This window comes from Salvelinus alpinus, chromosome 30 (assembly GCF_045679555.1).
Source record: "Salvelinus alpinus chromosome 30, SLU_Salpinus.1, whole genome shotgun sequence".
Taxonomy (NCBI): Eukaryota; Metazoa; Chordata; class Actinopteri; order Salmoniformes; family Salmonidae; genus Salvelinus; species Salvelinus alpinus.
In genome coordinates, this window is record NC_092115.1 from 14367205 (window position 1) to 14380624 (window position 13420).

The 13420-nt window shown below is 39.8% G+C and overlaps 1 protein-coding gene across 2 annotated transcripts in view; it reads left to right on the forward strand.

The window, feature by feature from the left end:
- The first annotated feature begins 729 nt into the window (after positions 1-729).
- pkn2a (protein kinase N2a) overlaps positions 730-13420 on the forward strand; it is a 34366-nt gene continuing 21675 nt past the window's right edge. The window contains exon 1 of one of the 2 annotated variants that reach the window (XR_011671916.1): positions 730-1106. Coding sequence is in view for 1 of the 2 variants with exons in the window: in XM_071376998.1 (XP_071233099.1) it covers positions 1086-1106 (21 nt within the window). In the remaining variant the exon portion in view is untranslated. The remainder of the gene's footprint in view (positions 1107-13420) is intronic. The other variant, XM_071376998.1, reaches the window with a different exon arrangement.

Consider the following 13420-nt stretch of genomic DNA (forward strand, 5'->3'; position numbering starts at 1 on the left):
AGAAGATGATGTCAATCAGAGGTGAAACCTCTATGACCCAATTGTCATACTTGATTAAACTAAAATACTACTTGAGTAAAAGTATTTGGTTTTAAATATACTTAAGTATCAAAAGTAAATGTAATTGCTAAAATATAAAAGTAAAAGTATAAATCAACTCAGATTCCTTATATTAAGCAATCAAGACGTAACGATTGTCTTGTTTGTTTTTATTTACTTATAGCCAGGGGCACACTTCAACAGTCAGACATAATTTAGAAACAAAGAATTTGTGTTTAGTGAGTGCCAGATCAGAGGCAGTAGGGATGACCAGGGATGTTCTCTTGATAAGTGGCTAAATTAGACAATTTCCCTGACCTGCTAAGCATTCAAAATATAACGAGTAATTTTGAGTGTCAGGGAAAATGTAAGGAGTAAAAAGTACATAATTTTCTTTAGGAATGTAGTGGAGTAAAAGTAAAAATAGTCAAAAATATAAATAGTAAAATACAGATACCCCCAAAACTACTTAAGAAGTACTTTAAAGTATTTTTACTTAAATAATTTACACCACTAAGTTTCAACTATAGGATAACCTGGAACAAGTAGTATCCAGCTCATGATCTTCATCATTTTAGTGCACTTTTAGAATTGTCACACGCTATTACATTGTGTAAACATGATTTCTTACAGGAGAGTGCGAGGCTCGTGCGTGTGAGAAGTTTTATGATCACGTGAGAGAGTGTGAATAGAATCTGGCTGAGAGAATGGGCTCTGGGTTGAGTTGGTGCATAGCTCCTATGGGCGGACGCTGATGTGTTTCCACACAAACCACAGCCTCTCGCTCCCAAAGTGAAAGCAGTGGGACATTTATTTATGTTGCTGCTTCATATATGTGGACTACAGAACAACTTTTCTTCCCTCAGCGAAAAAAGACGCAAGGACTCAAGGAAAGCCATGGAAAGTCAAGTATTTCCAATATGACCTATGGTTTGGTCACCAAATAGGTTATTTTTGACGCACGAGAGGGAAACTTAAAACAAGGCTGTTTTTGGAGTTCCACCTCCCCTGTCTCCGTACAGTTTGATTCAAAGTCAAAAGCCAAGATGGCCGCCGATTCCGTGCAGGTATGAAAAGTTGACAACTGTTGCAATAAATGCGTAAAGTTGTTGTAAAGTGCGCTTTCCAAGTTGGTAAATAACTTTATTCTATATACAATTTGCAGTGGATTCAAATCTTTTGAGTTTAATACATTTCTTAGGGATTTTGTCCCCCTCTTCCGAAGGATTGTCTGGGAATTATAGATTGAGGCCTGGAAAACATTTATCAAAATATCAAAAGTTTTGTGTAATTTTGCACTTGAGCTCCCACCAGCTGAACAACTGAATTAATCTGTTGTATATTTTAATGACAAATCAATTGAATGTCGACTATGATAGTAAAATGTTGAGCGTTTTGGAAGAAAAATGACAGTTTCGAACGCATGGAAAAACATTTTCCATTTTAAGGTCCTTTGTAAACAGTGACCCAGTCAAGTGGGCGCGTGTTAAAGCCCAAAGGTGTCTATTAAAATAACTTGTTTTACTAGGCTACAATACTTGTACTAAGTTAGTTGAAAATAATGTTCCAAGACATGCAAGTATAATATTTTTCAATTCCAAAAGGTTGAGCATTCCCTGATACATGATTGAATTTGAAACTGGGAACTCTAATGATATTACAACAGTTTGAAACTTCACATCTTGTGAAAAAAACGTTAGAAAGTAAAGAAAAAAGAAAAAAAATCTCAACCGCAACAAATTACTCCGAAAAAAAGTTTGTGGTCACTGCTGACTGGGGTGACGGCATCTGTCAAATCTGGTAATTTGTATATTAGGGTGAGAGGAAAAAAAGTCTAGCGAACAACAATGTAGCGTGGACGCATAATGATGTGATCTGACCATAACTTTGTGTCCTGCGGAACATGTAGCTACATTATTTTTCTCTCTCAAACTTCTGTATTCCAGGACACTAACCTGTGAACATATTGCCTTTGTTTGCTGTTTCAGTGATTAGATTAGAGGTAGGTCACTCTTTGGAACCTTATGTGTACCCACTCAGCCTCACTCATGAATTCAGACTTGTCTTTTTGCAGACATCGTTTCACAAGACTCTTGTGTTTGTTTGGTGATCGCTGAGATTGTTTGGACAGTGAGTGGATGACTATATCTGGTATTTGTCGAATTGATTATGTTGCTGTTGACGACTAGACAAAGGACTAGTGCATGTATAGGAGTGACAAAGTGGTGTTATTCCCCATAACCTTTTGGTCATCAGTAGTTTGTGTCTTGTGTTGTAACCCTGCCAAGAAAAACAGGCAAAACATACACTGTTCCTAGGTATCACTGCCCTTGGCCTGTGATGTAAGAGTGACACGTCCAGTTAGATTGACCAGGGCTGTAATTATACTGAACAAAAATATAAACGCAACATGTAACAATTTAAAATAATTTAATGAGTTACAGTTCATAAAAGGAAGTCAGTCAATTTAAATAAATTCATTAGGCCCTAATCTATGGATTTGACATGACTGGGCAGGGGCGCAGCAATGGGTGTGCCTGGGAGGGCATAGGCCCACCCACTTGGGAGCCAGGTTCAGCCAATCAGAATTAGTTTTTCTTACAGACAGAATACTGCTTACCACCTACCCCCGCCACCTCAGACGATCCCGCAGGTGAAGAAGCCGTATGTTGAGTTCCTGGGCTTGCATGGTTACATGCGGCCTGCTGTTGTAAGGTCGGTTGGATGTACTGCCAAATTCTCTAAAATGCTTATGGTAGAGAAATAAACATTACATTCTCAGGCAACAGCTCTGGTGGACATTTCTGCAGTCAGCATACTCCCTCAATTTGAGACATCTGTGGCATTGTGTTGTGTGAAAAACTAAACATTTTAGTGTCCTTATATTGTCCTGAACACAAGGTACACCTGTGTAGTGATCACACTGTTTAATCAGCTTCTTGATTTGCCACACTTGTCATGCTCACTAACAGGGATGTAAACGCATTTCTGCACAAATTGAGAGAAATAAGCTTTTTGTGCATGTGGAACATTTCTGGGATCTTTTATTTCAGCTCATGAAACATGGGAACAACACTTTACATGTTGCTTTAATATTTTTGTTCGGTGTACACCTGTCATCTATGTAATTTACAAGCGTTGCAGTCTTTTAAATGCATTTGTCTGGCTTGGAGGTGATTGTGTTCACGCTTATGTGCCATTTCTGGTATAAATGCAGCTACCAAACCAAATGTAATAAATCCGGTTTGGGGTAGGAATTGGTGATGTTTAGGTTCAATTGTTGTTTAGGTTTAAGTTGGGCTTTAAAAAAAGCAGTTACCATTGCGCTCTACCTTAAACCTAAATAGTCTTGGTTTTTAAAGTCAGTCTTTTAGCATAAGTTAACGTTCGCCTGTCTGACTTTTCCATTGTCCCTCGAATTTAGCTTTTGTTGGAGTTTGAGCTTAAGGCTATTTAGCCTGCTTACAGTGGAAGTTCATGCCCTAATATTTGCTTTGGTTGGATTCTTGTAGATGCATAGGTTAAACTAAGTTAAGGAATAAGGGCACAAGCTTTTATCATTTGCGTTGATTCAAACTTATATGCAAGCCTGTCCAAGTTCAATGTTCTCCTCAGTCAGTTAGATTTTCATAGCTATGTTGTTGCTTAGAGTGGAAAATAAGGGTGGTCCATGGCTTTGCATCGTCTTCACACTGGTAGTCAAACACAGCTACAGAAACCAATTGGGTTGAGCTGTCTTTTTACCTCTTCCAGCAGTTGTGACCTCCATTTTACCTGTGAGTCATACAGGGAGGCGGAGCCTCTCTCCCTCTGGACTGAGACGCAGGCCTAATAGGCCAACACATACTTCCTCTGTAAAGGTTTGGCCACTAGTCACCCAGAACAGGGAACCACCGTGCAGTCTAATCTCAAATACACACTAAGCCTAGGTGTCAATAAGAGTATAGCAGTTAGGGAGAAATAAACGTAGGCTACTTTGACTCAAATACAACCGTTCCAAAGCGCCGTATATTATTCCGTTGGCTCAGTTGGTTGAAACGTGGCGCTTGCTTGCTTCACCGAAGTAGTGGATTCGATTATTTCATTGGCCAAATACTGATTAATTAACTGTACTAAAATATGTATACAGTTTTGGGAAACCAACAAGGCAAAAAATGTTTTTACGTTACAAACGCTTTCCGAGGCTCCCAATCTCAACCTTAGAAGTATTAATTTACATGTAGCTGTACACAACTGATCCTCCTCTTGCTCCCATACACGTCACTCCACAGGGGAGGCCATTGGAACTCTGGGGTTTAATATATATATATTTTTTACCAAAGTTTATTTTTAAGACTCCACTCGCTCCCCGGAGTGAGATTAGGTCCCTTTCTCGTCTCATGTGACCTCACAGAGCGAGAGGCTAACAGGATTTGGCTTCCCCTTCCTCAGACAGTTTAGGCCAAACTCTGTTTTTAGAAAAAGGGAGAACTTTTGTTTTTGTTGTGAGGAAGAACAAAGCAGAACTTAAAAACATACGTGGACGGCATCTGTAGCAGATGCAATGGAGACAAGGTTGATGGAAATTGATGATGTGATGGTAAGGAACATAGATTTGTGTAGCCACTGTAGGAATTGTAAAACACCCATGTGTGGATTACGTTACGGTGTTAGCTGAATGCAACAAGGGCAGAATGCAACATGGGGTGTAGATAGGCGTAACATGTTCTGGTGTTGTGGGCTCATTGTGCCTTGTCTATGAATGGAGCAGTAAGCTAAGCTCAGTTCAAGTGCCTTAAGCTTTTAATGGTTTCACTATGTCAGGGGGAGCTTACTTTTATTTTTTTGCTACAATTTGAAATAAATATTATACACAAGTTCTAGGAAAGGGGTCATCCCGAGTGAAATGAAATGAAATTGTCAATTGTATGCCCAATCTATTTTCCCTAAAGTTTTTAAAAAGTGTGCTAAAAAGTGTGGCATAAGCCAATATTTGGTATTTGTATCAAGTTATAATTTAAGTATTGTTTACAGAGATATTTGTAGGCCTGACAGGCTTTGGTGTTTACCTGCTGTCACCTGCTATTTGTACACCTGACAGGCTTTGGTGTTAACCTGCTGTTACTTGCTATTTGTATGCCTGATAGGCTTTGGTGTTTACCTGCTGTTACCTGCTATTTGTACGCCTGACAGGCTTTGGTGTTTACCTGCTGTTACTTGCTATTTGTATGCCTGATAGGCTTTGGTGTTTACCTGCTGTCACCTGCTATTTGTACGCCTGACAGGCTTTGGTGTTAACCTGCTGTTACCTGCTATTTGTATGCCTGATAGGCTTTGGTGTTTACCTGCTGTTACCTGCTATTTGTACGCCTGACAGGCTTTGGTGTTAACCTGCTGTTACTTGCTATTTGTACGCCTGACAGGCTTTGGTGTTAACCTGCTGTTACTTGCTATTTGTACGCCTGACAGGCTTTGGTGTTAACCTGCTGTTACCTGCTATTTGTACGCCTGACAGGCTTTGGTGTTAACCTGCTGTTACCTGCTATTTGTACGCCTGACAGGCTTTGGTGTTTACCTGCTGTTACCTGCTATTTGTATGCCTGATAGGCTTTGGTGTTTACCTGCTCGGCATTTCTTTCTGTTGCACCTCAAATGGTGCTACAGGCTGATACAATTAAATGTGTCCCACTGTATACAAACTACAACTTTTTTATAAAAACTTTATAAAGCATTAACATCTACAGGATCGATGGGTCCCCCACAGGACGGTTGAGCTAACGTAGCCTAATGCGATTAGCATGCGGTTGGAAGTAACAAGAACATTTCCCAGGACATAGACATATTTGATATTGGCAGGAAGCTTAAATTCTCGTTAATTTAACTGCACTGTCCAATTTACAGTAGCTATTACAGTGGAAGAATACTATGCTGCTGTTTGAGGAGAGCGCACAGTTTTGAACTTAAAGTTATTAATAAACCATTTGGGCAGTCTTGATATAACATTTTGAACAGAAATACAATGGTTCATTGGATGAGTCTAAAACTTTGCACATACACTGCTGCCATCTAGTGGCCAAAATCTAAATTGCCCCTGTGCTGGAATAATGCATTATGGCCTTTCTCTTGCATTTCAAAGATGATGATACAAAAACAAATGTTTTTTTTCTTTGCATTATTGGGTCCCCCACAGGCTTTGGTGTTTGAGATTCTTCAAAGTAGCCAACCTTTGCCTTGATGACAGCTTTGCACACTCTTGAGTCTCTCAACCAACTTCATGAGGTAGTCACCTGGAATGCATTTAAATTAACAGGTGTGTGTTGGAAAAAGTTAATTTGTGGAATATCTTTCCTTCTTAATGCATTTGAGACAATCAGTTGTGTTGTGACAAAGTAGGGGTGGTATACAGAAGATAGCGGCAGGTAGCCTAGTGGTTAGAGCGTTGGCCTTGTAACCGAAAGGTTGCAAGATCGAATCCCCAAGCTGACAAGGTACAAATCTGTCGTTCTACCCCTGAACAAGGCCATCATTGAAAATAAGAATTTGTTCTTAACTGACTTGCCTAGTTAAATAAAGGTAACACTTTTTTTTGCTCTATTTGGTAAAAGACCAGCAAGGCTAAAACGATCATCAAGGACAACAAACACCCGAGCCACTGCCTGTTCACACCGCTACCATACAGAAGGCGAGGTCAGTACAGGTGCATCAAAGCTGGGACCGAGAGACTGAAAAACAGCTTTTATCTCAAGGCCATCAGACTGCTAAACAGCAATCACTAACTCAGAGAGGCTGCTGCCTACATTGAGACCCAATCACTGGCTAATTTAATAAATGGATCACTAGTCACTTGAAACAATGTCACTTCAAACAATGCTACTTAATGTTTACATATCTTACATTACTCATACCATATGTATATACTGTATTTTATACCATCTATTGCACCTTGCCTATGCCGCTCGGCCATCGCTCATCCATATATTTATATGTACATATTCTCATTCACCCCTTTTAGATTTGTGTGTATTAGGTAGTTGTTGGGGAATTGTTAGATATTACTGCACAAGCATTTCACTGCACTCGCATTAACATCTGTTAACTTATGTGTATGTGACCAATAAAATTGGATTTGATTTTGATTTGTCCAAGTCCATATTAGGGCAAGAAGAACTCAGATAAGCAAAGAGAAACGACAGTCCATCATTACTGTAAGACATGAAGATCAGTCAATCCGGAAAAAATTCAGTCGTGTCGTCGCAAAAACCATCAAGTGCTATGATGAAACAGGCTCTCACGAGGACCGCCACAGGAAAGGAACTTCTGCTGCAGAGGATAAGTTCATTAGAGTTAACTGCACCTCAGATTGCAGCCCAAATAAATGCTTTACAGAGTTAAAGTAATAGACCCATCTCAACATCAACTGTTCAGAGGAAACTGTGTGAATCAGGCCGTCATGGTCGAATTGTTGCAAAGAAACGACTCCTAATGGACACCAATAATAAGAAGAGACTTGCTTGGCCCAAGAAACATTAGCAGTTGACATTCGACTGGTGGAAATCTGTCCTTTGGTCTGAGTTCAAATTAGAAATTTTTGGTTCCAACCTCCGTGTCTTTGTGAGACGCAGAGTAGGTGAATGGATGATCTCCGCATGTGTGGTTCCCACCGTGAAGCATGGAGGAGGAGGTGTGGGGGTGTTTTGCTGGTGACACTGTCAGTGATTTATTTAGAATTCAAGGCACACTTAACCAGCATGGCTACCACATCATTCTGCAGCGATACGCCATCCCATCTGGTTTATGCTTAGTGGGACAATCATTTGTTTTTCAGTAGAACAATGACCCAACACACCTCCAGGCTGTGTAAGGGCTATTTGACCAAGAAGGAAAGTGATGGAGTGCTGCATCAGATGACATGGCCTCCACAATCACCCGACCTCAACCCAATTGAGATTTGGGATGAGTTGGACCGCAGAGTGAAGGAAAAGCAGCCAACAAGTGCTCAGCATATGTGGGAACTCCCTCAAGACTGTTGGAAAAGCATTCCTCATGAAGCTGGATGAGAGAATGTCAAGAGTGTGCAAAGCTATCATCAAGGCAAAGGGTGGTTACTTTGAAAAATAAACAAATCAAAATATATTTTATAACACCTTTTTGTTACTACATGATTCCATATGTGTTATTTCATAGTTTTGATGTCTTCACTATTATTCTACAATATAGTAAAAATAAAGAAAAACCCTTGAATGAGTAGGTGTGTCCAAACTTTTGACTGGTATTGTATATGTGTACAAGACACCTGTCAGATTTGCACCTGTCTGAGTTGACTAATGCATTGTGGAGGTCGTAGGGATGGCATAGTCCATCACTCTCTAAGAAGTTCTTCTGAACTTGTATATGGTCATATTACATAAGGACAATGGTGCAACACTAATAAAAAATAGTATTTTATAACAAATGCACTTTCTCCCGCATTGGATAGTGGTCGCTGTCGACGGTTCTGAAACCAATCAATGCGCTGTTGAATTGGCGCCTTTTCCTAGACCATGTTATGTGCATAATAGCAAAGTTAACCAGCATATTGGAGTTGAGAACAATGCAGCAGAATGAGATGAGAAAACAGCCCTTTCCTTAATGTCTAAGAAAGGTGAGGAGAGAGGAAACCCCAACTTAATTGTCTATAATCAGTAGCCTAACTGTTAAAAACGCCTGGCTTTATAAATCATCCATGTATATCTACAGAAATAAGACAGATCCTGCTTCTGTTGCCTATTTGAGTGTTTGTTTAATACCCTACTGATTCTGTGTGTACCACACCTCACACAACGACATGTCAAGTAAACAATATGGGGAAAAATGCACAAGTCTTTTTCAATCTTCAACATAGAAATGCTACCCCAAAAATTTATTGAAACTTGTTACAAATGATCACTCATGATTCACTGAACAATATTTTGAAAGAGGAAGTAAAGTACCTTAAGAATGGTTTCGTTTGTCTCCATCTCTACTAACCAAAGCTAATTGTATGGATTTTTAACCCTATTAATAATGTAAAATTAACATCTGTACAAAAAGACTAATGTGAAGGCCAAATTACAGAGGAACTTCTTGATGCAATTAAAGCCTTTAAGGATGGGAACTCCAGGGCTGGATGGCATACCAGTGGAAGTATACAAAAGTTTTTTTTATATACTCAGAGAACCATTATTAGCATGTTTTTACCACTCCTATATAAACGGTAGATCTTCGAACACACAACAAGGTCTGATTTCATTATTACTGAAACAGGATCCAAGTGGTGTGTGTGTGTGTGTATATAAAGATCCAGTCCATTTAAAAAATTGGAGGCCTCTTACACTTCAGTGTTGTGATGCAAAAATTCTAGCTAAATGTTTGGCGCATAGAATTAAAAAGGTTTTGTCAGATATTATTCATCCTAATCAGACAGGTTTTTTACATGGACGATACATTGGAGATAATATAAGACTGGAAGTACTGGAAACAATAGAATACTATGAAATATCGGGGAAACCAGGTCTGGTTTTCATAGCTGATTATGAAAAGGCTTTTGATAAAGTATGACTGGAGTTTATATATATATATATATGCCTAGAATATTTCAATTTTGGAGAATCTCTTATAAAATGGGTTAAAGTTATGTATAGTAACCCTAGATGTAAAATAGTAAATAATAGCTACATCTCAAAGTTTTAAACTGTCGAGGAGTAAAACAAGGTTGTAGGTGGTGACCACAGACCACTTCTCAGTTCCTATGCTTCCTGGCTGATGTTTTGGTCACTTTTGAATGCTGGCGGTGCTTTCACTCTAGTGGTAGCATGAGACGGAGTCTACAACCCACACAAGTGGCTCAGGTAGTGCAGCTCATCCAGGATGGCACATCAATGCGAGCTGTGGCAAGAAGGTTTGCTGTGTCTGTCAGCGTAGTGTCCAGAGCATGGAGGCACTACCAGGAGACAGGCCAGTACATTAGGAGACGTGGAGGAGGCCGTAGGAGGGCAACAACCCAGCAGCAGTACCGCTACCTTCGCCTTTGTGCAAGGAGGATTAGGAGGAGCACTGCCAGAGCCCTGCAAAATGACTTCCAGCAGGCCACAAATGTGCATGTGTCTGCTCAAACGGTCAGAAACAGACTCCATGAGGGTGGTATGAGGGCCCGACGTCCACAGGTGGGGGTTGTGCTTACAGCCCAACACCGTGCAGGACGTTTGGCATTTGCCAGAGAACACCAAGATTGGCAAATTCGCCACTGGCGCCCTGTGCTCTTCACAGATGAAAGCAGGTTCACACTGAGCACATGTGACAGACGTGACAGAGTCTGGAGACGCCGTGGAGAACGTTCTGCTGCCTGCAACATCCTCCAGCATGACCGGTTTGGCGGTGGGTCAGTCATGGTGTGGGGTGGCATTTCTTTGTGGGGCCGCACAGCCCTCCATGTGCTCGCCAGAGGTAGCCTGACTGCCATTAGGTACCGAGATGAGATCCTCAGACCCCTTGTGAGACCATATGCTGCCACATGCACATTTGTGGCCTGCTGGAGGTCATTTTGCAGGGCTCTGGCAGTGCTCCTCCTAATCCTCCTTGCACAAAGGCGAAGGTAGCGGTCCTGCTGCTGGGTTGTTGCCCTCCTACGGCCTCCTCCACGTCTCCTGATGTACTGGCCTGTCTCCTGGTAGCGCCTCCATGCTCTGGACACTACGCTGACAGACACAGCAAACCTTCTTGCCACAGCTCGCATTGATGTGCCATCCTGGATGAGCTGCACTACCTGAGCCACTTGTGTGGGTTGTAGCCTCCGTCTCATGCTACCACGAGTGAAAGCACCGGCAGCATTCAAAAGTGACCAAAACATCAGCCAGGAAGCATAGGAACTGAGATGTGGTCTGTGGTCACCACCTGCAGAACCACTCCTTTATTGGGGGTGTCTTGCTAATTGCCTATAATTTCCACCTTTTGTCTATACCATTTGCACAACAGCATGTGAAATTTATTGTCTATCAGTGTTGCTTCCTAAGTGGACAGTTTGATTTCACAGAAGTGTGATTGACTTGGAGTTACATTGTGTTGTTTAAGTGTTCCCTTTATTTTTTGGAGCAGTGTATTTATTTACCAAAAATATATGGGGGATTGGAAATGATGCAGACAATTACATTGATGGAAGCATCAATCTATCCTCAATATTAAAGCTGATACACCCCCTGGGGAAAAAATAAATAATTTTTTCTAAATTCACATTTGTCTGTTTTTAATCTTTACTTTGTTAGAACGGACTTTCTGGTAATATTTATTATTTATTTAGTGTTTACACTGTTCCAAATTGTCCAATTTTATTTCAACAACAAAAAAAACATTTTTTTATATAATATTATTTAACGCTCCTTTTTATTGATCTCCTTCATATTGTTACTAATAATAATAAGTGATGTCATTATCATTAGTAGTGTTAGTATAGCAGCCTTGTATAACCACCATCAAGCTGTAGACCTAACAGCGCATCATGTTTAGTCGTAATACCGTAACTTACATAGGCCTATATTTCAAGACTTATATAGGCTACTGTATCAATCATATGAGTCATTCATGATTTGAAATGCAGTCAAGCATTTTAGTTTTAAAAGAAAGTGACCCTTAAATAATTAGCTTAAACAATAAATAAACCGTTCCATTTCGGAAATTGCATTAACGAATGAATGTGAATGTTTTTAGTCTTTGCTGTTATAAAGGCTTTTAAAAAATAAATAAAAAACGTTACCACAAAAAACGTTACCACTGGTATGCGTATAATTTATTTAGTGTTTACATTGTTCCAAACGGTCAGAAAAATGTTATTGTAATCTAACAGCACCTGTTAGGCACACATAATATGCACGCAGAGCTTGCTCCTTAACTTTTATTTTCCCAGCAAAAGATATTACTCACAAAAAGCAGAAATGGAGATAAAATGAATCACTAACCTTTGATGATCTTCATCAGATGACACTCATAGGACATCATGTTACACAATACATTTATGTTTTGTTCGATAATGTGCATATTTATATCCACAAATCTCGGTTTACATTTGCGCCACGTTCAGAAATGCCTCTAAAATATCCGGAGTAATTGCAGAGAGCCACGTCAAATAACAGAAATACTCATCATAAACTTTGATTAAAAATACATGTTTTACACAGAATTAAAGATACACTTGTTCTTAATGCAACCGCTGTCAGATTTCAAAAAAACTTTACGTAAAAAGCACACCATGCAATAATCTGAGACAGCGCTCAGATTTAACAACATTTCTCCGCCATGTTGAAGTCAACAGAAATACGAAATTACATCATAAATATTCCCTTAACTTTGATTATGTTCATCAGAATGCACTGCCAGGAATCCTAGTTCCACAATAAATCGTTGTTTTGTTCGATAATGTCCATTACTTATGTCCAAGTAGCTACTTTTGCTAGCATGTGTAGTACACGTGGCCAAACGCTCGCGCAGATGCAGGCAAACGTCGGGACGAAAACTTCAAAAAGTTATTACAAGTCGAATAAACTGGTCAAACTTAGTAGAGAATCAATCTTCAGGATGTTATCATATATATCCAATAACGTTCCAACCGGAGCATTCCTTCATGTCTGTATAAGTAATGGAACGCAAGGCGATATCATGAGGAAAGCGCGTGAGCAAGAACTGGCAATCTACCAGACCAATGACTGAAACACCTCCCATCCGGCCCCACATCACACTAGAGGCTTCATGCTTCATTCAGCGTTCTACAGACTGTTGACATCTAGTGGAAGGCGTAGGAAGTGCAAACAGATCCATATATTACAGGGAATTGAATAGGCAATGACTTTAACATCGACCAGTCTCAGAATTCTCACTTCCTGTTTGGATTTTTTCTCAGGTTTTTGCCTGCCATATGAGTTCTGTTATACTCACAGACATCATTCAAACAGTTTTAGAAACTTCAGAGTGTTTTCTATCCAATAGTAATAATAATATGCATATATTAGCATCTGGGACAGAGTAGGAGGCAGTTCACTATGGGCATGCAATTCATCCAAAAGTGAAAATGCTGCCCCCTATACTAAAAAGTTAATGCAGCTGGTGGCCACACCAGATACTGACTGTTACTTTTGATTTTGACCCCCCCCTCTTTGTTCAGGGACACATTATTCAATTTCTGTTAGTCATGTCTGTTGAATCTTGTTATGTTCACACAAATATTTACATGTTAAGTTTGTTGAAAATAAACGCAGTTGACAGTGAGAGGAAGTTTCTTTTTTTGCTGAGTTTAGTTGATTGGATTAAAACACATACCATGTGTCTATATACGGAAAAATACACGTTTTAACATTTCAACAAATCGATTGGTCGAAAGAACAGACGACTCTTGGTTGAC